The sequence below is a fragment of the Enhydra lutris genome, unplaced genomic scaffold (assembly GCF_002288905.1).
Source record: "Enhydra lutris kenyoni isolate GAN:26980312 unplaced genomic scaffold, ASM228890v2 scaffoldscaffold3, whole genome shotgun sequence".
NCBI lineage: Eukaryota > Metazoa > Chordata > Mammalia > Carnivora > Mustelidae > Enhydra > Enhydra lutris.
The window spans coordinates 83,245,801-83,271,327 of NW_019154087.1; the positions used below are offsets into that span (position 1 = coordinate 83,245,801).

A 25,527-nucleotide genomic window follows, 5' to 3' on the forward strand; every position below is an offset into this window, starting at 1 on the left:
CAGTTCAGTGTTCATTAGTGGGTTGGGTTAGAGGAATCAGCTGCTACGCTGGTTGTTTTTTTTTGGGGTTTTTTTTTTTTTTTTTTAACCCTTCTACTTTTTTGCCTTTTATTCCTCCCCTTAATCTAAAAGCTCTGTTCAATGCAACTGGAAATCTTTATCCTTCTCTCTCCCCCCTCCCCTTATAAATTGAGGCTATGGGGTAAGAGAAAAGTGCACAACCCACTACCCCCCTTCCCTTCCCCTATACATTAAAATCCCTTATTTACCACCCCCCCCCCTTTTCTTCCCACTCCTTTTCTGGCAAAAAGGAGCCTTTTCCCCTCTTTGACCCTAAGAACATACTGCACAGGGGAAATTGCCCCCATCTGGACCTGGCTCCACTCTTGGTTTCTCTTCTCCTCTTCTGCTCTTTTCCTGGTGCTCTTTTTCTCGGTGGGGTGTGGGTAATAGAACAGCCATAGGCTTTGGGGACCTTTAACTTTTTTTTTCTTTTTTGTTTATAAAAACACTAAACATTCAATTCCAGAGAACAAAAAATCCCACCTCCCACCGAACACTACTAAGGGGCATGTCTTCTGCTCCATACCTTTTCTGTTTTTCTTTCTCTCTTGTTAATGCTTTTAAAAACAAATGATTTTTTTATATAAATAAAGTTTTTAAAGTGTGAAAAAAAAAAAGAATTTTTTTTTTTTTTTTTTTTTTTTTTTGTCCTGACTCTGGGACATGTAAAATGATTGCATTTTTTTATAGTTTTGTGATTCCCACAAATCAATATTAGCTCAAATTTACAGGAGAATATTTCTTATTAGTAATTTCAATTCATCTAACTTTCATCAAGATGTTAAGATTTCTTTCTTCTTCTTTCTTTCACAGAGCACATCAGTTAATTCTCACAAAAAACCCGTGAGTTTGATATTATTATAATACCCATTTTACAGATTAGGCAACAACTGGAAGTAAGAGGAAGTTAACTGACTTCCCAGTTTCACCTAGGGTATTTAGGAACAAAGTTGAACTTGACCAAAGGTTTCTGTTGTTGTTTTTAGTCCAAATCCTGTTTTGTGGCACAGGGAAAAAAAAAAAAAAAAAAAAGCTTTTCTGAGTATAACAAATCTGGAAGAATGACACAGATAATACTTTCTAAAATCAGATCGAATTTCCACTTCTCCCTTCCAATTTCAACTTCTACTTTTCTTTCTTTTTATGGCTTCACTTATTTCCTTCTCTCTGTTCTTTTCTTTCTTTCCACTCTATTTTCCTCCTCCTGTCTGCTCTTTCCTATTTTTTGTAGCTTCTCTTCCTCCCTTTCTTTCCTAAGGATTTTAACTCTTTCCCATTTTTCCTCCTTATATCTCATGGCCTTTAACTCATAAATGTGCCAGTTACACAATCAGGGATATGTGCTTACTCCCTTACTCCCCCTTCTCCTAACCTCCTCAGTAAAAAGAGATTAGCAGCTGTCAGAACAAGAGAGTTCTGATTTTGCAAAAACACTCTTAGAAGGCACTTACTTTTCTTTACATGGCACTTACTTCTCTTCACAGGGAATTAATCTGTTTTCCTTGTTTTTGCAGTATCCAAATCTATTTCCTTTTTTATTCATCTCATAGCAGAGATCAGAACTGTCTTTCACCTCTAGGATCCAAAATGGAATGATTGAAGTAAAATAATAAAAACTTGAATGTTATAAATCATAACACTTTTTATATTTCTAATTGAAATTTTATTTTCATGTGGTGGTAAGGCAGAATGAGATAAGTAAATCACTTTAAACTTATCCTTTTGTATCAGAAAGATATTTTACAGAGGTGTATGGATATAAAAATGTAACAAACATACTTTAACCCACATATTGAGCTAGTTAATTAATATTAGAGGTAATAGCAACTAATATTAAAGGTAATATTCAGAGAGATTCTAGGTAAAATATGGGAAGAATGCCACAAATGACATTATCTTCAATCTTGCCCCCAAATTTCTACAGGATAATAACAGAAATTATAGCTCTTATGTTTATCAGCCATTCACTGTAATTGTCTCTCACCATTATCAAAAAATTGAGAGCACTGATCATCCCGGGTGGGACATTTCCCCATGAAGCAGTAGCCTTTTGTGTTCTTGCAAGGAAATCCATTTACTTGGAATTTGTCGTTAGGACATGCAGAAGAGTAGCCAGTACATACTTCAGGAAAATCACATTCATCTTTTGCTGGTCTGCATATGGACCCTGATTTTTTCATCTGTTGAAGAAAAGTAAAAAGACTAATAAATCTTGAGCATATTTCGGTAGGTTAAGTTTCAGTTAAGTAGGAGTAAGTTTGACCCATTTAATTTATATTTTAAAAAAAAGGTTTTAAGGTTGGATCATGAGTTTCTAATCCATTCCACTGAGAATTATAATCATTTGTAAATGTGTTGACTTTTATGTAATTTTAGGAATGACACGACAGTGTTTTTTAAAATCTGTATTAGAACAGCATTGGACAGAGCTGAAAGGACATAAAATGGAGAAAAGAGCAAGAGTTCTGTTTATCTTGGAGGTGGTACATACCATCTCCAGCACACTCATATCACTGGGAATCCCTCTCCAACTATAATGAGGAATCTCCACTCCCAAGAAATCACATCTCTCCAAATGAACTGGAAAAATACCCTGACTCATTGCTGGAGGAAAGTGCATGGAAATACTTTCTTATTCAGCCACTCAATATGCATTTAACTGTAATGAGTCCTAGAAAGATTTGAAAATGAATAAGACATACTTCCTTTCCTTTGTGGGTTCACAATATAGTATGCTGAAAGAAAAGTCATTAAAACTTTGGACAGAGTCATTTGGATTTCTAATTGCCTTTCCTAGGAATATATCTCCATGTACTAGTCACTCTCACTCTCCAATACCAGTATAATCCTTTCCCCTTCTAGTTCACTATTGTTGGAATGCTACCTCTTCCACCATCACCACACATGAGCTGAGGTTAAATAGATTAGCAGTTATTTACAAAGAAACAAGAATAATGTTTATCATATAACTAGTCCTAAACGACCAAGTGATACCTGCTTCTCTACTCCCTAGGCCACAGCATGACCCAGTCAGAAGTCAGAACAACTCAGAAGAGGCTTTGTTGGGGACAAGCATGCCTAACCCTAACCTGGGATTAGTAATGTAGGGTAATTCAGTGGACAGCCAATTCTGTCGCCCTATGTACACTTAATAAACTGAAAACGGAGAACCCAGTCCTGGCACAGGTCCTTACCTGACAAGCTTCACAGCATTCTCCTTCTGCACAACTAAATCCTGGCTTCAACACACATTTGTTTGCATCACAGCAAGGATTGGTGCACACCTGGCAATAATCAAAAATTAAAGATCAGAAATTGGTTTGTAGTTAAGGTCTTGTTTAATAAGTTATGGTTCTGTATAATTTATCATTACTTGTCTTTCAGAGTTAAATCCAAATGCATGATCCTTGGCTATGACATGCATATGAAGACTACTGCTTGTAACTGGTCTTTGGGACATTTATTTATTTATTAAATATTTATTTTTTTATTTGAGAGAGCAAGACAGAGAAAGCACGTGTGCCTGTGAGCAGGGAGAGGGGTCGAGGGAGAGGGAGACAATCTCAAGCATACTTACTGCTGAGCATGGAGCCCAATGCAGGGCTCTGTCCCAGAACCTTGAGATCATGATCTGAGTCAAAATCAAGAGTTGGAGGCTTAACCGACTGAGGTACCCAGATACCCCTATTTTGTTTTCTTCCCAGTTGGCTGTTCAGTACTCCACACTAATGAATTTTCATCAGCAGCTTACAAGGTCCAAGTTTCTGACCTTCCATTTTCTTGATGACTTCCATTCTTTGGAAGGGCCCTGCTACTTCTCTATACTAAGGGTTTAATAGAGACAATACAACTTCTGAAGATCTAATTTTACATTTTCCTCAAGAATCTGAGTATTTCAAGTTGAACTTTGTTGTTGTTTTTAATACATCATTAAATAGTAACAGCAGGATGGACACATAGGCCCTATATGCTTAAACAAAACTAAAATTGCAAAAGAAACTGTCTGCAAATTATAACGTAAGGTATTTTGTGTGTTAGAATGAGACTGTAAAAATATTCTCTAAAGAATGTGCATAAGCTAAAGCCTCAATTTCCAAAGTTAAGAGCCTCTTTGCATTCAATATAAGACATTTGAAAACTAGGTGTTGCAACCTCGTTACATGTCACTGTTCCCACTTTGATCATGGAATCTCTGATTCACTTACTATTAGAGTTGTTTTGAATTTTGTAGTGTCTACAGTGTACATACTACATATGTGGTTTTCCGACCAACAGTATCAACATATCCTTTCAGGTTGCTGGAAATAAAGGATCTCAGCCTCACTTCAGGCCTACAGAATCAGAATTCACATTTTAACATCCCCTGGTGATGTATATACACATGAAAATTTGAGAAGTGATTGTCTAAGACTCATACCTGTAGGATAAGCTCTTAACAGAAATAGCTTCGATGTTGGAGGAAAGCAGATTAAGAATTACTCTAAAATTTTTCTTAAAGGCATATTCTAAATGTTCCAGAGACCAAAGCTCCAATAAATATGTAGAAGGTTAGAATGGTTCATGCTTAATTAAGACAAGAGTTTTCTAGTAAGATGAACTGTCCAGCTGGGGATACAGACCAGCCTCATAAGGCACAGAGTAAGCTCGATTAACTGTGGAAAACAAATTCCTACTGTGCATGAGATCAGACTTAAAGGCACCTACGGGTCTTTCTTACAAGAAGGGCTGATTACTATATAAACCAGGCAAATGTGATACGGTGGGTCTCCAGCAAGATCATTATACACTATTCATGACTTGGTAAGATGTCTTGCATTGAGGCTACACCAATGACCTGCTTTGAAATGAGACAAAAAACACATTATTTAAAACTTTACAAGGACTATCTTGGTTGATTAATGGTCACCTAGGTTCTAGCTGCCTAGGTTCTAGCTGAGTAGAAACTTTGTAATTTAAAGACATTATTTGCAAATACCTGAACAGGGCCACAATCGCACTCTTCTCCTTCATCCAACTTCTTGTTTCCACAATATGGGTAATTATTTAATTTATCAGAAAATGGAATGTTGAACATGCATGTTGGATTATAATCCTTCAGGTGTCGAAGATACTGAATTCTGTTGCATTTACTGAATTTTAGTGCAGGAATGCTAGAGTTTAAATGAATTAAAAATAAAGATTAATTTTATCAATGCATAGTGGTGGAACAGCTATGAAACTTTAATGAAGGATTCAGAAAGAATAAATATAAATGATGAACTCTAAAAGTCCATTTACTTCTCCTAGTTTGCTTTACTGTTATAGGAGAGTAGCAAGTGGGCTTTTATTATAGAAAATGTTTTATTAAAACAGCCAACACACGATATCCTGTGAACATACTACAACTATACATCGTCCAGAAAGTCCTTCCTGAAGCCCACAGTTTAGACTGAATGTGTTTGCTGCTCCTAGATCACTTTCTATTTGTTCCTCTTGACATAATCTATGCATTTGTTTATCATTTATGCAAGATTACAAGCTTCTCAATGCAGGGACTGCATTTTTTTTTTTAAATAAGCACTAATTAACACAGGGCCTGGCACAAAGTCATACTCTATAAACATTGTTGAAACAAATGATTTATTTAGTAATACCTTACACATCCTAGGAATGAATTATCCTTCTGAAAAGTGCAAATACTAAAAAGACTGAAATTTACCTCCCTTCTGTCTTTCTTTTGTTTTGACTCCCTTGCCATTATTGGTACATAACGGACACGGATGGAATTTTAGAGGCTTAAAAACATTACTTTGGAATGAGGGGGCCCTGAAAAATAATACTAATTGTATAGATGATGATATAAAATTAGATATCAGTTATTAGTTATTACTTTATGGCAGGCACTGTACTTGGGTACTTTCACTATTTTACCTCATTTAATTAATATATTGAAATGCTGATCATCATCATAAACACTTTTCTTATATGAAATACATGATGTGCTCTCTGTGAAGGACTTCAAAAAATGTGTAAAGTTTAGGAGCTGGTTGTGGTAATTCACAGTATGATGGGAGGATATAGGACATTCATTCATTCTACAATTATTTATACAGTACCTAGTATGTGTCTGGGACTTTTCTAGACAGTTTGATAAAACAGTGTAGAATGCAGACAAAACCTGACCTCATGAAGTTTATATTTTGTTGGAGGAATAACATAATAAGCAAGCTAAGTAGGTAATGCACAGACTATATTAGGTAGAGATTAATACTAAGAATGGGGAAAAAAAAACAAAGAAGAAAGGATTAGAGACAGGATTGAAAAATTAGATCAAGTGGCTGGGGAAGGCTTGGCTGAGAAAGACATCTGAGTAAAGATTTGAAGGAATAAATTAGAATTTATAGCAAAGATGATAAAACAAGGCACATAGAGTGTATTCTTCTCCTAGGCACCTTAGTATAATTTACCAATTAATTGTTGTATATTTTTGCAGTATGCTTAGATGGAATTTTAGAGTCACTAGGACCAACACTACCAACTGTTAAGATTTAGCCCCGAAGGGAAACAGCCTATCATGGCTGGTTTTGTAATAGACCTTATGGAATATATTAGAAATTGTTTACATAATATCTATATATCCCTACAATATGGAGTTCTAACTAAGAGTGACACACAAAATATTTAAATGTACTTTCTACATTGTTTGAACCTTACCTTCCACCATGATCCATCACACATCTCTCAAAATTACAGGTACATGGGTAATCATCATGCTTCATCCCAAGGTTATGACCCAGCTGATGTGCAATTCTGCTTGCAACTACATGTAGGTCAGGCAAAAGATCCTGGGGCCAAAAAAAGATGTGTATTACAAATTTCTATAGGTTAATGCACTTTAGCACATAGTGTTTTGAACTATTTGTTGAGACCTGGTTTCTAGCTTCGGTTAACCAGTACTTGTTTTAGAGGCCATGGCCTTTGTTACCTCCCTGTCCTGCCCTCAGTTCCTTTAATTATATAATGAGGTTGGAAAAATGACCTTTGAGTGTCTCTAACATTTTGATATTCTTTTTTTTTTAATTTTATTTATTTTTTTTAAAGATTTTTTTTTATTTTTATTTATTTGTCAGAGAGAGAGAGAGTGAGCACAGGCAGACAGAGTGGCAGGCAGAGGCAGAGGGAGAAGCAGGCTCCCCACAGAACAAGGAGCCCGATGTGGGACTCGATCCCAGGACGCCGGGATCATGACCTGAGCCGAAGGCAGCTGCTTAACCAACTGAGCCACCCAGGCGTCCCTTTGATATTCTTTTTTGTGGCACAGTAATAATCATTGCTGGATTTCTATAAGCTCATTCTTACAAATAGCTAAAAATTATAATTAAAAATTATAAACTAATGTCCTAATAAATAAACATTATTGATTTGCCTTTTATATGCCAGATATTCAAAGATGGTAAAAATAAAAAATGTGTGAGGTTCATGTTTTCAGACTACAGTCTCACACTGCCTAACAGTATGTAATGTAATCATGAGGAGGAAGTTTCTACTACTAAGAAAACCGGAAGTTCGGTGATTTGAAATCCAAGGCAGAGTTGATTGTTCCCACTCTCTGTAGATCTATTTCATGTTTTAGCCCCTATAGTAAGTACAAAAAAGTTAATTTCCAAAAAGGGGTGGGATACTAGATTACTATGAAGGTAAAATTCCCCTAACTTGGTTATTTCATCTTACTCATTTGAAGTTTAAAATGTGTTCTGGATGGGTTGTAATGTCATAATTGGAGTGGCAATAGCCTATACTAGATTAGATAGACTCCACTATGCAAAATTTGTGTTAATAAAATACCATGATCAAAGGCATAGTCATAAAAGGAACAATGTAATGAATAGATGATTTACAAGCTTTTAATTTCAAGGTCTTAATAAGACTTAGATAAGACTACTTGGACAGCAGCTACTAGAAACTTAGTGATTTGGGAAAGATACCAGATAAAATAGATAAGTCAGCAGTTTGAACATCTTACTCTTACTGAAAATGAATCACAAGGTTGTTTTGATATGATAATGATAATGATAATAGTGAATATATATAGTATGCAAAAAACTTTTCTAATCTTTGTATGTCAATTTGTATATGATTTTTAAAGCTCTGAACAGACTGGTTTACCTTCATTTTTCATCTATAGTTTTTATAAAACTGTTATTTTCCTATTTAATAAAGGAAACAACAATTTCATCATAGTATATATTGGTGGGGATATATGGCAGAATTCATACATGATCTTTCCTTTTCTCTTTCTCTCTCTTTCTTCCTTTCTTTCCTTCTTCCTTTCTTTCTTTCTCTTTTTGTAGGCTCCACCCCCACAGCAGAGCCCAACATGCAGCTTGAACTCATGACCCTGAGATCAAGACCTGAACTGAGATCAAGAGTTGGATGCTGAACCAACTGAACCACCCAGGTGACCTTAGTCCCCTTCAATAGGACACAAAATTTATAGAAATTAACTTCAAACTTTGTGATTAAGTTACATAACAAATACAACCCAGCCTACCTTAACAACACTGGAGGAATAATAGGGCAGGCATATACCCTCTGAATAAGAAGTTCCTTGTGCATGTATGTAGAGCCATTTCCCACTATAAACAAGATGCAAATACACTCTTCAGTCTGAGGCAGTGGTTTAATTAACACAAAGATTGGATCACAATGAATCCTCACAATGCTAGTGCCTTTGCACATAAAAGTGCCTTTTTTTTCCTTAGAGTTCTAGAATTGAGGATGATCTTAGTTGTTATTAAGCTTATTTAAAATTTGTAGTATATTAGAGGTATTGAAAAAGTCAGTACAATCTAAAGTTGAAATCATAAAAAATGTACTTTCAAAAAAAATAATAAAATGGGAGTTCAATTTTACAGGGCTTATCCTACACTCAGCTTTGGATAAAACCACTTAAAAGATCAAATAATTAAGTTAAAAAAGTGTTTGGAGAGAAAAATACAACATAGTAAATGGACTCATATTATGATTAATTAGCTATAGTTAAAAAATTTTTTAAAATTTTAATCAAACATAGAAACTCACAGAGGATTAGATAACAATAATCAAACATTTAAAAGAGTTGTCATATGGAATATTCTTGGATTACCTAAAAAGACAGATGTAGATATGTATATTAAGGGAATCCAGACTTGATATGCTTTCAAGAACATTTAGAGTTGGACCACTTTAAAGAGTGATTATGAGTTGGAAGACCACACTTGGAACATGTATAATTAAGAAGATTCAAATATGAGAAAAGTGGTCGGGCTACATGACCCCTTTCAATCTTTAGCTTTTTTGATCAAAAAGGTGTGTTCTATTTATTTCTTTACTATTGAAATGTCCTACATTTTTAGTCTCAGTGTTTGGCTATGTATCTTGGAAGTATTTAGACCTCTGGTCTTCCTAGTCTCTGGAGATCTTAGAAAAATACCACTTATGGAGATGAAGCATCAGAGCAAACACAATCTAGATTCTGAACTTGCTCATGGTTACTTAGAAACAAAAATCACAACATGAGAATGCCATATATATTATCACTTCTAGTGCTATGTGAATATAGATGAGAAGACATTCAAGGAACTCAATGCATAAGTCCCAAATATGATGTGCAATTAGATATTTAGGAGCACTTTTCTCATTTCCTTATTTGCAGACATACTATTGCTGTGAGAAGCTGTTGCTCAGAATAAGAGACGTTCATGAAAGTAAAAAGCTTTTTGCTTATAACCATGTGATATTTCCAGACTAATTTATTATTTTAAAACACAGGTCCAAGAAATAGGCAAAGAGGTTAATCTCGTGCACAATGAATGCTATGGTGATAGGTACAAGTATCTCCCTGGAGATAAGTGCTGTGGGCCATCTCAGTGATAAAAATCAGAAGTGATATTACTTTAGAGGTGTGGTTCACTCTCATCAATCTGCCAGAGAGCTGGACCTGACTTCCAGCTGTAGGCTTTGGAAGGTTCACAGTTCTGAGTTCAAATTGAAAGTTAACATTTAGATAATGTTAAGAAGCACATTTGTAGGCCATGTTTGCAGACCATAGGAGAAGCACCACTATTACAGGAAGATGAAGTAGATAGGGTGGGTAACATTGTTATATAGTAGCCGTAAGGGCACCAGAAGAAATGCTCAAAAGCTCAATTACTCCAAAGTTGTGCTTTCATACTTTTATTAGGATAACAGGACAATGGTTAACACAAAGTTAAGGTCAGTTCAGCTGCACAATTATTTATCATTTCCTAATAGGCTGAGTAGTGTGGTAGCTATTTTGAATTAGAAAAATGATAAAAATGGGCCCCCTTTCTTAGGAATGACCTAATATTGTAGATAAATCCAAAACTTTATTTACTAGGAATATTAAAGCTGTGGCAGTTTAGTTATCCACCCTCATGAATAGTAGAGGAGATGCTCTTGAAGCACTATTCATTGGATAGGGACACTTTACTGAGGGAAAATTTCCAGAGAGTAAGGTGCTTTCCCAGTAATACAGATTTTAGGGAGTATTGGAATGGCACAGCATGGAAGAATTAAGGGTGTTAGTGCTAAATGCTGGTTAAATAAATTGATTCTAAAAGTACATTCTCATCTAGTGACATTTTAAAACCTGACCAGAAATGTAAATGTATCATATGTTTACTTTCTAGTGTTAATCAATATTGGAAAGAAAGATTATTTAAAAGTTGATTTGGAAATTTTATGTATAGCTGGACATAACATTTTGTCACTGTATACTATGCAAAAATAAATTGTTTTAAAAAGTAGTTTGTTGCTGTTCATTTGTTTGTTTGTTTGTTTATTTATTATCTATTTATAATTCACCTAAAGTATGCAGGAAAATAGAGCACTTACATACCTGAGTAATATAACATGATCATAATTTTTCCTCTTTTTCAGGATTACTTCTTGCCAAGTTGAAAAACGTAATAAGGTATTTTCTATATTTGAATCTATGTCTATTTTATCTCCATTTGTCCACATTTCAAGGCCAACCAATGTCACATGAATGTCCAAGGTTTTATAAATCTGTTCAAAGGAGAAATAAATTTTCATAGACTCAAGCTACATACAGAAGGATCCTTCACCATTATTATATTCCTCTATAATAAAAAAAAAGTAATTTTAACAAGTGAGGTACATAAACAAAAAATGCAGGTCTTATTTTACAAATGGTTATACTGAAACAGAATATAGTGTAACTTGCCCAGAATACTGGGCAAATTGCCATAACCAACAAAAAAATTTAACTTAAAAAATATTTGATTTTCTTTGAATATGATGAACCTTACAGACACTGGACTCAAGATGTGTCTAGCATAAATAATTTAGTAAAACTCAGTTTATAACTGACCAGAAGACATGAATTTATTAGTAGTGGCATGCAGAGGGATGAATGTTCTTTATTTATCTCTCTATTTTAGTCATTAGTTGGTTCTATGGCAGATTAGAATGTTGATATGGGTTTTCAAAAACCAATAGCCTAGCTGCCATATTTTGTTGGACTTTTTAGAACTACTTTGCTGTCTGAGAAATCTTTTTGGAGATAGCTCAAAACAGGCGCAAATAGCTATAGCTCGTAAACCTTCTCACTTCATTCCCATTTTGTAAACACTGAGTTGGTAGATACCTTGATGCGAGCACAAAAGAAGACAGAGTTGAAGCAAATATTATATGAAGATTTTGAGGCAAAAGATGTTATATAAATTTTATAATTCCTAACAGCCAGTAAAAAGTGGGTTGAAAGAATGAATGAACACTGAGTTAAGGTCAGAAATGATGAAGTCATTCACACAATAATAATAGAGGATTCAATCAGTTATTAAGAAGTGTGATACATCATGGCTATAAAAACATTGTGTTAATTTTCTACTTTTCTTAACCTGCATAATATGAATATACTGAATTTCATGTGTCAACATAATAACCCAACAAAGTCATTTCATAAACCTGAGAACTAGATTTCCTTTAAAGAATCATGAAGTTAGACCTTCAGTTAAACCATGATCTCAAATCCATACTGGAGCCTGTAATGTCCATTCCTTTTAACCCTGACCTTAGCATGCAATAGACCTTATATGTCAGGTACCACAGAACAATATATTTGTTTTAACCTGGTCTCCTTGGAGTCTCTACCACTCATGGGTGGGCTTTAGGTCCATAAAACTGGAGAAAGTACAAATGGAAACAATAGTTATCATTTATCATCCCATGAATGTGCTCTCTTCTAGTGAAAACATAATAAAACCATGCTGCATCTATGGAATGCTTGGAAGGGTTTGTATATACATATTTGGGAGATTGTGAAGAGTTGATTCACTCTTCACAGTAGAGAAAAAACTGAACTTTCCGAGATAAAGGGGTAAAGACATTGTGAAAGTAAATGAGAGAGGATGAACTAAAATAATGAGTGTGGGCACTGTGGAGGATAAAGGATTGGTATGACTTCCCAATCTAAACTGAATATCTTTAGTAAAAGTTCAGTAATTTGCACCAGTTTTGTATTTATGCTTACTTTGGTGATGGGAACCCAAAGAGAAAGACTGAGTCTTATATTTGTATCAGTGTTAGGGTAGTGGTAAAGACAATCACAAAATACAGGAAACAGGATAAAAGGAGCTTGGGCTGAGAGGCAGAGGAGCAGAGCAGATCACTCTCAGAACAAAGCTGTTACCAGGCATGAGCCCTTCCATGCTACACACAGGTAGGGAGATTAATTCACACACAAAGCCCAGAGTAGCTCCTGGTCCTTTCTGATTGAAGACAGAGTAGTCCAGGCAAGAGAACTGAGACATAGCCCCACCCATTGTGGGGAGAGTCTTCTGGTTCTATCTGACCAGAAGAGCTAATGACATTCCTGAAAGCTGTGTGAACCAATGGTGGCTTGAGCCAAGAGTTGAGTGGATAGAGCTGATTACTCTCAGAAAAAAGCCAATACAGGTATTCCTTAATTTTTCAGCTTGTGTTATGCCATTTGCTTTCACAAAAGGCCAACATTAGAATCCATTTTCACTGAACAAAAGAAATCTGAAGAGAATTTTTGCTTTTATGAGAGAGGGCAAAAAGCAAAACTAATGCTCAATGTTTGCTTTGTGGTGAACCATTGTAGAGCCATTGTAGTGTCACCCCAGGTAGGTGACACTGTCAAGCACCAAGCCACTGTAGCTTTGAAGTGTGTCTGTGAGCATCAGTGCTTTATCTCAGTTTCTTTTGTGCATTTGTTAGGAAGATGTGTTCCAAGGTACCAGAAAAGCCTAAGAGAAGTTGTGTTGTTTTTTTGTGTTTTTTGTTTGTTTGTTTGTTTGTTTTTTGGCTCAAAAGCATTCCCATATAAATTAATAGTAATTGCTTCTCAGCTTTATGTTATTTGGCCAATGAAATACTTAACAGGAATACTCCATGTCCAGATAGAGGGAGAAACCTATTCCAGGGTGAAGGCTTTCTGAGATACACAGAGGCAGGGGGGCTAATTTTTAGCCAAGGCTGAGGGTAGATTCTGGTCCCTTCTAACTGGAGAGCCTGGTTTGGGAAATTGAGAGTTGCCTGGAGTAGCCACCCAGGCAAGGAAGATGAGACATAACCCACCCACTGTGAAGAGTGGGTGCTTGTCCCAACTGACTGAAGGTTGGTAAAACACCTGAAAGCTGTGCAGCCCAGAAAATTCAAGAAAGGCACAAGAGAAAGGCAGACATCACCCATAATTTGCAGACCAGAGCCAGCTATGCTGTTTGGCTGGGGACCTTGGGGTGCAGTTCAGCTTAAGTTAAGACAACAAAGATATATTCCAGTTTTAGAGCTGCTTCTCCCACTGCACAAGGGCAGAGAATCTAATTCATAATCAAGGATCATGAAAAATTAGGTAAATTTTACTCCACGAAAGGAAACTGATAAAGCTCCAATAACTGACCATAAAAAAACAGAGATCTATAAACTGTCAGGGACACCATTTTGAATAATCCTCTAAGGAAGTTTAGCAGACTATAAGAAAACACAGACAACTAAATAAAATTGGGAATATAATTCATGAACAAAAAGAGAAGTTTGACCATGTGGGAGAAAGAATTAGACAGTAGACATTACCCAGTGAGAGGTGCAAAATGAAAAAAAGAATGAAAAAGAGTGAAGAAAGCCTACTGGAATTATGAGACACAGTGTAAAAATACCATGAGGATTCTAGAAGGAGAAGAGAAAAAGAAAGTGACAGAAAGTATATTTAAAGCAATAATGGCTAAAAACTTCCTGAACTTGGGGAAAGAAATAGACATCTAGATCCATGAAGTCTGAAAGACAAATAGATTAAACCTAATAGGGCTACATTAAGATACATTGTAATTAAATTGTCAAAAATCAAAGATGAAAGAATTTTAAGAGCAGCAGAGAAAAGAGAGGCATTACATATAAGAGATTGTTGGATTTTGCTTTTTTAATCCCTTCACCCTATAGACAGATTTCTCAACAGAAAGTTTTTAGGCAAAGAGATAGTGTAATATCAAAATAACTGCCAACCAAGAATACAATGGCTGGTAAAGCTGTCCTTCAGAAATGAAAGAGAGAGAAAAATTTTCTTGAACAACCAAAAGCTGAGGAAGGGAGTTCATTACCACTAGACCTGCCTTAGGAGAAATGTTAAATCCCCTCTTTGAATAGAAATAAAAATTGCTCATTAACATCATTAAAAAAACACAAAATGGTAATATTAATCTCACTTGTAATGGTAAATATATAGTGATCATTAGATTCTGCAATTTGGTAATAGTGGTGTATAACTCACAACTCTAATTTAAAAGTTCAAAAATGAACATAGTGGGGCGCCTGTGTGGCTCAGTGGGTTAAACCTCTGCCTTGGGTTCAGGTCATGATTTCAGGGTTCTGGGATGGAGCCCTGCATCAGGCTCTCTGCTCAGCAGGGAGCCTGCTTTTCCTTCTCTCTCTGCCTGCCTCTCTGCCTACTTGTCATCTCTCTCTCTGTCAAATAAATAAATAAAATCCTTTAAAAAGATGAACATAGGGAAAAAACCCATAAATACAATATGTACAATGTTATTAGTTACAAAATATTAAAGAATGTAAATTTTAACTGCAATAATGTAAAAAATGTAAATAATGTAAAATTTTAACTGCATGTAATAACGCAATAGTGAGGAGAAAAGAAAGTGTCAAATATATGAATTCTATTAAAGTTAAAAATTGTTATCAGTTTAAATCAGGATCTGATAAGTTTGATATTTTATGTAAACCTCATGATAACTTCAAGGGAAATTTTTCTGATAATTAGATGAAGGAATACAATAAAGAAGTCAAAGGATACCAATATCAGAGACATCAAAATACGAAAAAAAAAAAAAAAAAGGAGAGCAGGATAAGAAATAGGGAACAATGGATCTGTAAAACAACCAGAAAACAATTCAGAAAATGGCAATAGTAAGTCTTTACCTACTAATAATTACTTTAAATGTGAACAAATTAAACCATCCAATCAAAAGACACAGGGTGGGTGAAGGGATTAAAAAAGCAAAATCTAACAATGCAAAGCATACAAAAAATATGTAAGCCCCGAAGACACACATAGACTGAAAGTAAAGGGATGGAAAAAATCATTTCTACCAAATGATAACCCCATTCATTCCCACCAAAAAAGCGAGGGTAATTAAACATGTATCAAAATAGATTTTAAACGAAAAATGGTAAAAAGAGACAGAGACCATTACATAATGATAAAAGTGTCAATACATCAAGAAGACTTAACTGTAAATATTTATGCGCTCAATACTGGAAAACACAAATATACAAATCAAAAACTAGAGAACTGAAAGGAGAAATTTTAAAAAAAGTAATACTTTACCCCAAACAATGGATAGATCATCCAGACAGAGAATCAATAAATAAACAGTGCATTTGAACAATACTCTAGACCCAAAGGACCTAACAAATGTATAGAACTTTCTACCCAACAATAGCAGAATACATATTCTTATTTACACACAGAATATTTTTTTAGAGTAGGCCATGTGTTAGGTTTTAAAACAAGTCTTAGCAAATTCAAAAATGATAAAAAATCATACCAAGTATCTTTTCTGAACATAACGGCATGAAACTAGAAACCAGGAACAAGATGAAAACTGGAAAATTCATGAACACATGGAAACTATATAACACTCTATATAACACTCCATCAATGGATCAAAGAAAAAATTAAAGAGGAAATAAATAAAAGACTCATGTGTGTTTCCATTTTCATTTGTCTTAAGGTCAGGTCTGAACAAACCAATTACTAGTAAGGAGATTGAATCAGTGATCCACAATATCCTAATGATAAGGAAAAGTACAGGACCAGATAGATTTACTGGTGAATTATACCAAACATTTAAGGAATTGCTATCAATCATTCTCAAACCTTCCCAAAAAAACTCAAAGAGGAGCAAACATTCCCAAACTAATTTTACAAGGCCAGGATTACCCTGATATCAAAACCAGGAAAGGGTATTATTAGAAAATAATACTGCAGGCTAATACCCTTGATGAGAATAAGTGAAAAATGGATCAAAGTGGAATGAAGAGTTAAACTGAGTTTTACCATAAAATCCTAGAAGAAATCATAGAAATAAAGTTCCTTGACATGGGCCTTGGTAATGAACATTTGGATATGATGTCTAAAGCACAAGCAATAAAATAAGAAACAATCAAGTGGGATTGCATCAAACAAAAACTTCTGCATAGCAAAAGAAGCCAATAAAAACGTGTAAAGAGAACTTATGGAATAGGGAAAAATATTCACAAGCCATTATCTGATAAGGGGTTAATATCCAATATACATAAACAACTCATTAACTCAATGGCAAAAAAAAAATTCAAATTAAAAAATGGGTAAAGTAACTGAATAGACATTTCTTCAAAAAAGATACATGAAAGGCCAACAAGTGCATGATAAGATTTTCAACATCACTAGTCATTAAGATAATGTGAATTAAAATCACAATAAGACATCATCTCTGCTTGTTAGAATGGCCATCACTAAAAAGACAAGAGACAACAAATGCTGGTATGGATGTAGAGAAAAGAGAACCCTTGTGCACTGTTGGTGGGACTGTAAATTGGTAAAGCCACTATGGAAAAAAATATGGAAGATCTTCAAAAATTTTTAAAAAGAACTATTTATATGATCCAGCAATTCCACTTCTGGGAACATATCAAATGAAATAAAAGCACTAATTAAAAATGATATCTACACTCCTATATTTATGCAAGCATCATTACATAATCAAACCATGAATACAGCCAAGGTGTCCATTAATGGATGAATGGAAGAAGTTGTAGTAGGTATATATGATGGAATATTATTTGGCCATAAAAAATCAAGGATATCCTACCATTTTTGATAACATAGATTACCCTAGAGGATATTACATTAAGTGAAATAAGTCAGACAGATAAAGACAAACACTATATGATCTCACTTATATATGGAATTTTTAAAAAACAAATTCATAGGAAAAATTATCAGACTTGTGGTTACCACAGATTGAGTGTGGAGAGGGGGAAATTGGAGGAAGGTGGTCAAAAGGTACAAACTTCCAGTGATAAGATAAATAAGTACTAGAGATATACAACTGATGACTACAGCTAACAGTACTGTATGATGGGTAGGAAAGTTGTTAATAAGAGTTGATATTGAGAGTTTTCATCACAAGGGGAATTATTTTTTCTTTATTCTTTTGGGTTTTTCTTTTCATAGTATCTATTTGAGAAGATAGATGTTAGCTGAACCTACTGTGGTAGTCATTTCACAATTTATGTAAATCAAACCATTATGCTGTATGCCTTATACCTACACAGCAGTGTTTGTCCATTATATGTCCCAATAAAACAGGAAAAAATGCCTAAAAACCTTGATAGGAGGAAAAATGGTTACAAACACTGCAAGAATTATTGGAAAAATAGGATCAGACTCAAGTCATGAATAAACTTACAAAAACTTTTATCAATCAATCAATCAATAAAAAGAAACAGGAGAAAACAGAGATGACTATGAGATATAATCATTCCACTCCACATTGTTCCTACTTTTTAGAATAATATGGGGAGGGTTTTTAATTTCCATAGACACAAATTTAAAGTTCAGAGAATTTTACTTCTGGCTAAGATGTGTAAAGTTGGAAAGAATGTTTTTGCTACCCTGACAAAAAGAAAAAGCCAGAGAATCTACAAAGTTGTATCATATAAAAGCGTAAGTTAGCTGAGGTAACAGGGCCAATAGTAGCTTGAAATCTAAGGAAAGAGCGCCTCCTTTGGGGAGAAATGGTACTAGAGCATCTCCCAGTGGCAAAGCATGAGAAAAAGAGATGTTGATCATCGTATAAAACAAAAGAGGAATTCACCAGACATTTGTAAGGAATTGTTAAAGGGTAAGTATGGGATAAAATGAGAGTGTAGGACCTTCTGAAAGACACAGACATAAGGAATTTTACAAAGGGAGGTTATCTCCAATCTCCCATTCTGGATGCGCATGATACCATGGAGAGCAGAGTGGGAGATTGGAGATAACCTCCCTTGGTGGTATAGGCCTGAAGGATGGGAGAAACTGTTGCTTTGGGAACATCTTTAAATCTACCAGACTCTTGTTCTCCGGAGATACAAAAGCATTAAGCTTCTATATGGCCTTCAGCAAATTATTTTTTTTTTTTCTGTTCTAATCTCATTATTACTTCTTTCCTTGTACTAACTGTGGCTTAGTTTATTTTTCTTTTTGTAGTTCCTTAAGGTATAACGTTAGTTGTTTACTTGCTATTTTTTTTTAATTGATGTATGTACGCATTTACAACCATAAAATTTCCTCCTGGAACTGCTTTTGCGGCATCTCCTAACTTTTGATATGTTTTGTTTCCATTTTTGTTAGTATCAAGATATTTTTTTTTTATTTTACCTTTCATTTATTCCTTGATCCATTTGTTGTTTGGGAATGTGTTCTTTAATTTCCACATATTTATAAATTTTCCAGTATTCTTGCTGTCATTGTACTTGATATAATTTCCATCTTTTTTAATTTGTTGTGATTTGTTTTGTGGTCTATATAACATATACTATGAAATATTCCTTCTGCTCTTGAAAATAAATGGTGTATTCTGTTGCTCTTGGGTGGAATACTCTGTATATACCTGTTGGCTTCATTTTGTTTATAGTGTTGATCAAAACCACTGTTTATTGATCAGCTGTCTAGATGACATATCAATTGTTGAGAGCGGGGCATTTTTTTTAATGCTCCCAGAACTCAAATGAAAACTGATTGCTGCTGAAAGAAGGGAAAGCAAAAGCAAAACAAAACAAAACAAAAAAACAACCTTCTGGCCCTGGAGGAGAGGCAGGAAGCTATCCTAAGGCCAGAACATTCAATGTCTCCTACCAATGAAGGAAGAACACAGTGAGAATAATCTACCCAAAGACCCATTCATGACAGAACTTTCATAATACAGGATAGATCAGGGCAACAAAATACTCCGGGTCCCATAACTAGGCTAGCAATCACTGAGTAACAAACAAGAGTAGATTACTACTGAAGAAGAGATAAGAATGTGAGTGAGGATCATTGAGCAGGCACCCTTGATAAAGGCCTGAAGTTCACGGTGAAGCAGAAACAAGTTCTCCAACAATGTTAGATTATGGAACAGTGATTTTAAATGTATTAGTTGATTTGATTTATGCATGGTAAATAGTCAAGTCTTTATAAATTTTTAATAAATTTTTATAAATTTTGTGATTAGTAACCATTATTTGAAACCTCCTTAAATATTAAATGTCATTTACTTAGAAAACCAAACCTCAGTGCTGTGGTTCATTTATTGCTGTGAATTTTTAATTGGATTTGGCTAATTAGTCCACATGGCGAATTTCTGTATTTTGGACTGTCTCAATATTGAAATTACCACAAGATCCAGCAGCTATCTATCTTAAAAGTAATTCTTCCATTTGCATTTTTAGCTTCATTCAAACTGTATCAGATCTTACCATGTTGACAAAATTGGCCATTCCCCAAATTCTGTTCCTCAGTTTACTATGAGGATGATTATTCCTGTGATACTGGAAAATAAAACATCAGGTTAACATTCATTAATAATAGGAGATGAATAAAAACTCAACAAAATACTTCACTCACTATGAGATATTTCCAAGGGAAAAAAAAACTTTTTGGCATTCTTTCTGGTCAGCTAAAAATCTGGACAAATTATACAGAATTATATTTTTGATATAAAATAATAGTATATTGATAATAGTAATTTGATATAAAATTTTAAAAAATAGATACAGCATTTCTAAGGACATGCTTCAGCTTTGCACTACTTTAAGGTTTTCTTCATTACCTTATCCCCTTTTCACATTACAATATATTACAGTACATTGACATATTAAACCAACTGATAAGTGTTCTTTAGTCCATATTTATTATGCTGATGAAAGAAAACTTATTAAAGCTCCACAGAAACCATTATATTGCAAATAAAGCAACACTTTATCAGCTCTTCTATGTTCATGGTTGTCACAACCATGTATACATTGAATGTAATCAAGGACCACCCTAGAGCCAGAGATGTGATGGAGAAGGAAATTGTGTCTCTCCTTTCTCTCTAGGGAAAGGCTGAGAAGACAAAGTGGATTTCCCTACTCTGGCGTATTGTCTTTTTTTCCTTTTAACAAATGGATTTTCCATCTGTGCCATCAGGACCTTGTTCTTAAGATGATCAATTTAGACCTGATAAAATATACTTTATAAAAATAACAAAAGTATCTTGTAGAGATAAATGCAAATGATCAAGCTTGTTTCATAATAAAAAGTAAGAGAGATATGGCTTTTCTGAATCCTACAATTATCCTCCAGTTACTTGCTCTTTTGTTCTCCTGTTATCTCCAAAATCTAAATACCTCAAAGATTCAACATTAGACTCTCTTCACTTCTCATTTACCATTCATTTCTCAACCTACTACTCATTGGTTTACCTGTCTCTAGCCCATTAAAACTATTCTTGACAGGAATATAAATATCCTCCTACTTATCCAATCTGTTGAACACCTTTTCTTCATCTTCCTGGTCATCTTGTCTACCTTTACTATTGAACATTCTGTCTTTCAAGAAATTTCTTATCACTTTAGTTGCTAATACCTATCACTCTTCGTGTTTTATTGTACAGAAGTTTCTTTTTTTCCACCATCTCCTTAAATTCTAGATGGCAAATATAGTTTCACACCAGGATTCTTGGTGACCAATTGGTAGTGCTCACCTGAAATACACAGTTGAGAAAGATTCTGAGCCTATCTTAGAGATCACAGGGATAGGGTACTATATCATTTAGTGATATTCATCCATGGGGATAAGGGAGAGAAAGGGGAATGGGGTTTTGCATTCTCTTTTTTTTGTTGTTGTTTTTATAATTCTTATATTATAGAATTTTATTTCTATACATATAAATTTTTTTTATTTCTTTTCAGCATAACAGTATTCATTGTTTTTGCACCACACCCAGTGCTCCATGCAATCTGTGCCCTCTCCAATACCCACCACCTGGTTCCCCCAACCTCCCACCCCCCGCCCCTTCAAAACCCTCAGATTGTTTTTCAGAGTCCATAGTCTCTCATGGTTCACCTCCCCTTCCAATTTCCCTCAACTCCCTTCTCCTCTCCATCTCCCCTTGTACTCCATGCTATTTGTTATGCTCATCTTGACAAGTCTTTATTATATGGCTAGTCTTCCCCAGTGTATAGACACTTGTGTTCTGCTTATTCTTTCAACTTGCAATGTCTGGGTGTATACATCCATATCCTTACTCTATTTAGCTGCACAAAATTCATCATACTGTCTTCAAGCTATGTAAATCTCTTGAAATATTTTCTAAAAGTTGTCTTTGTTTTTCTATTTTATCTTACCAGAATACACTAAGTCTACATTGTTCTTTCTGTTGTCCTTTTATGCAGCTAACATATACATGTATGTATGTGTGCATATATTACTCAGATAAGTAGAGAGAGATATATATATATAGCTAATACTCAGAATCTAGCATATTAGACACTCATTAACTATTTTTTAATTGACAATAGATGATTTACCATAGGAACCTCTCTAAAAACCACCACTTAAAAATTTAAAGACAGTATTAAGGGAACATATGTAAGATCTATGTATGTAAAAGTCCAGATAATACCCCCCAAATCATATCAAGCAAAGCTTTACCTGGCTTCTGGAGTAAATACTAAATTTAATTCATTGTTCTTATTTCTTACTAATAAATTATTATAAAGAAAGCTTATTTTAGCACTCTTTTAAAGGTGAGTTAACATGTTCTCATAAACTTTTTAATGTAAGCCTATCTAGTGCCTAAGTTTTACCACTTTTTTAAATTGATAGCTGTAGTTTCTCCTTGTTTAAAAAATTGAAAAAATGTGTTTTTTTAAAAATTAATATAGATCTCATTTATTTTGTCTTATTGTGGTGGCTAAAAATTTCAGTTAATCTGTCAAAAGTAAATTTATCGACCATGAAAACAAATCTATCTTATTCTCACTTTTGAAGAAAAAATACCCAACATTCCCAGTAGAGGGAAATGAAAAAACCCTACTCTCCCTGTAACTCTGTTATTTCTTGTTGCATATCTTTTCCTACTTTATTGTTAGGTGTATAATATGAAATATAAGTGGATAATTTTCAGTCCTTGGAGAGCTTATCCTGCTTTCCATTATGTTGGTGGACTCTTCCTCACGTAATTACTTTTCTCTTGGATTATGAAAATGTCTTTTTAGGGCATTAACAGTTGGAGCTTTAACAGTATTGAGCTTTAACAGTTTATCAAGTTTTCAATCAGTTTTTATGTTGAAAACTTTGCTTGGCATTTCTGTATCTAAAGAAAAATATATCATGCTTTATATCATTGCACGACACAAGTTTCAGATTTCTACTTTCTCATGATTAATGTTTCCTACCCATTGTTAAGGACAGACAGAACATTCCCTTTCTCTTTGCAGTTTCAGTGGAAAGAGATTCTCCAGTTCCCTTTTCAGAGATGGGGCAGCTCTTTATGGCTCTGGGCATTATGCAATATGTTCTATATATTACATGTCACCAAAGCCTTTGAATTTTACTTACTGTTCTGACAAAGGTTCTCTTCTCCTTTGTAGGACTTGGAGATTTCCTGTATGTGCGTGTGCGTGTGAGTGTGTGTGTGTGTGTGTGTGTGTGTGTGTGTGTTTTCCTCAGGTAAACTACAGATTGTACACATATTTTCAATTTTGTATACGTTGCTCATCATTTCCACATGTTCATAATAGGGAGGAGAATTCTATTTTGGTTTAGTCAGCTATACTGCCAAAGGACCTTATCACCTCTTATATAAATCTGTTTGGGAAGCTAAAAACAACATTGAGCCCAAATAGAATTCTAATTAAAATACTTTTTTCCTCTTTTTAAGAATCACAACTATTTAGAATCACAACTAGTTTTATAAGCATGAATGAAAAAGAAATGTTCATCTGAAAACTTACCACATTATAATCAGCAACAATGAACAGTTCAACATACTTTTCTTTATGGACATTCTGGAAATTTATGAAAAATTTAATGAAATATGGTTAATGTTCCTCATTTTAATGTTTTAAGTTAAAATTTTTATGGTAAGAAATGTTAATATAATTGATATGGAAAGGTGAGGTACAGAAGTATAACTAATAATTCCAGGAATTTATCTAAGTAAAACTCAATATATTCTTAAAACATATGCACCTGTGTATCAGGTTTTAGTAAACCTGCAACAATATTCTATATTTGAATATCCTTCCCTTTTTTGTTTAGTCTTTCAGGTAAAATAAAAGTTATATTTATTGCAGCATTATTTATAATAACCAAGATAAGGGAGCAACCTAAGTGTCTATTGGTAGATAAAAGGATAAAGAAAATATAGTACACACACACACACACACACACACACACACACGAATATTATGCAGCCATATAAAAGGATGGAATCTTGTCATTTGCAACAGTATGAGTAGATCTGGAAGGTGTTGTGGTAAGTGAAATAAGTCAGACTTGGAAGACAAATAGTATATGATCTCACACACATATGGAATCTAAAATTCAAAACAAATGAATAAACAAACAAAAACTAGAATCAGACCTATAAATACAGAGAACAAACTGGTGGTTACCAGGCGGGGGGTGTTAGGATGGGCAAAATGGGTGAAGGGGAGTGGAAGACACAGGCTTCTAGTTATGGAATAAATAAGTCATGGAATAAAAGGCATAGCATAGGAAATATAGTCAGTGGCATTGTGGTAGCATTGTATGGTGACAGATGGTAGCTACACTTGAGTGTGCATGATGTATGGAGATGTTGAATCATTATTCTGTATACTTGAGACTAATGTAAGAATGTGTGTTAGTTATACTCTAAGCAAATGAATAGTTATAAATAAGGAATAATGAATATAGTTTTTAATTTTTAATTTTTTTCATATATAAAGTAAATATTAAGTAAGCTCATATAAAAAGGACTTATCAATAGCAGCAAGCAAAACATAGGACTGACTGGTTAATAGGACTGACTTTATTCCTTCTACTCCTCTCCTATCTCCCAATCTCATACTTTGCAGTAGTATCATTTCCAAAGAAATGTATAAAAGTTGCTAATTTTAGACCTTTGTTTTATAAATAACCAATACTGGAAAATTCTGTTTTCAACTCAGTGTTATGCATTGAGGTGCATGCATATTATCTTGAGTATAAACCAGAGGCATATTGTATAAAGATTTAGCTAAGTTGTTTTGTGTGTGTACTAAATAATTATATATTAGTTGATTGAATCAATCAGAAACAATTGTTAAGGACCTAGTAATTTTCCAACACAATCTGGACCATGGATATGTGAATATGGGTATTCATGGATCTTAAAGGCTAAAACCTAGTGGGGATTTGAGGTGATATGAACTAGTTGTACAGGAAAGGCTAAAACACAGAGGACTCTCATTGTGCAGTCATCCCACCAGAAATTGAAGTTGCTATTACTTACTTATCTTTAATAATTAACAATTAGAATATTTGGACTGATGAAAGGAGGAGACCCTGACTTATCATCAACCTCTTCCCCAACCAAAAAAAAAAAAAAAAAAAAAAGGCAGTGAAGATGAAGGAAAGGAGAGTTTTCGAGAGATTGTAAATTTCATCCTTTCCAACAACTTATAACCCTAATGCTATAAATCTATACATACAGTTGTAAATATTCCCTTTCCTTAAAATTGATGGGACAAACTTAGATTTACTGTAGAAAATGAATATTTTCTTTTTCATTTTTTTTAAGATTTTATTTACTTATTTGAGAGAGAGGCATGAGCACAAGCAGGGGAAGGGACAGAGGGAGAGGAAAAGGAAGACTCCCTCTTGAGCAGGGAGCCTGATGCAGGGGTCGATGC

General features: G+C 34.3%; 1 protein-coding gene across 1 annotated transcript in view; it reads right to left on the reverse strand.

Annotated features, from left to right (window-relative positions):
- The window catches only part of LOC111153218 (ADAM metallopeptidase domain 7), an 83,344-nt gene that overhangs the window by 29,554 nt on the left and 28,263 nt on the right, over positions 1-25,527 (reverse strand). The window contains exons 7-15 of the mRNA XM_022512108.1: positions 23,605-23,658; positions 20,083-20,154; positions 10,943-11,112; positions 8,594-8,678; positions 6,757-6,887; positions 5,039-5,213; positions 3,258-3,347; positions 2,048-2,243; positions 1,536-1,638 (exon numbers count right to left, since the gene is read on the reverse strand). Of these exons, the coding sequence (XP_022367816.1) occupies positions 1,536-1,638; positions 2,048-2,243; positions 3,258-3,347; positions 5,039-5,213; positions 6,757-6,887; positions 8,594-8,678; positions 10,943-11,112; positions 20,083-20,154; positions 23,605-23,658 (1,076 nt within the window). The remainder of the gene's footprint in view (positions 1-1,535; positions 1,639-2,047; positions 2,244-3,257; positions 3,348-5,038; positions 5,214-6,756; positions 6,888-8,593; positions 8,679-10,942; positions 11,113-20,082; positions 20,155-23,604; positions 23,659-25,527) is intronic.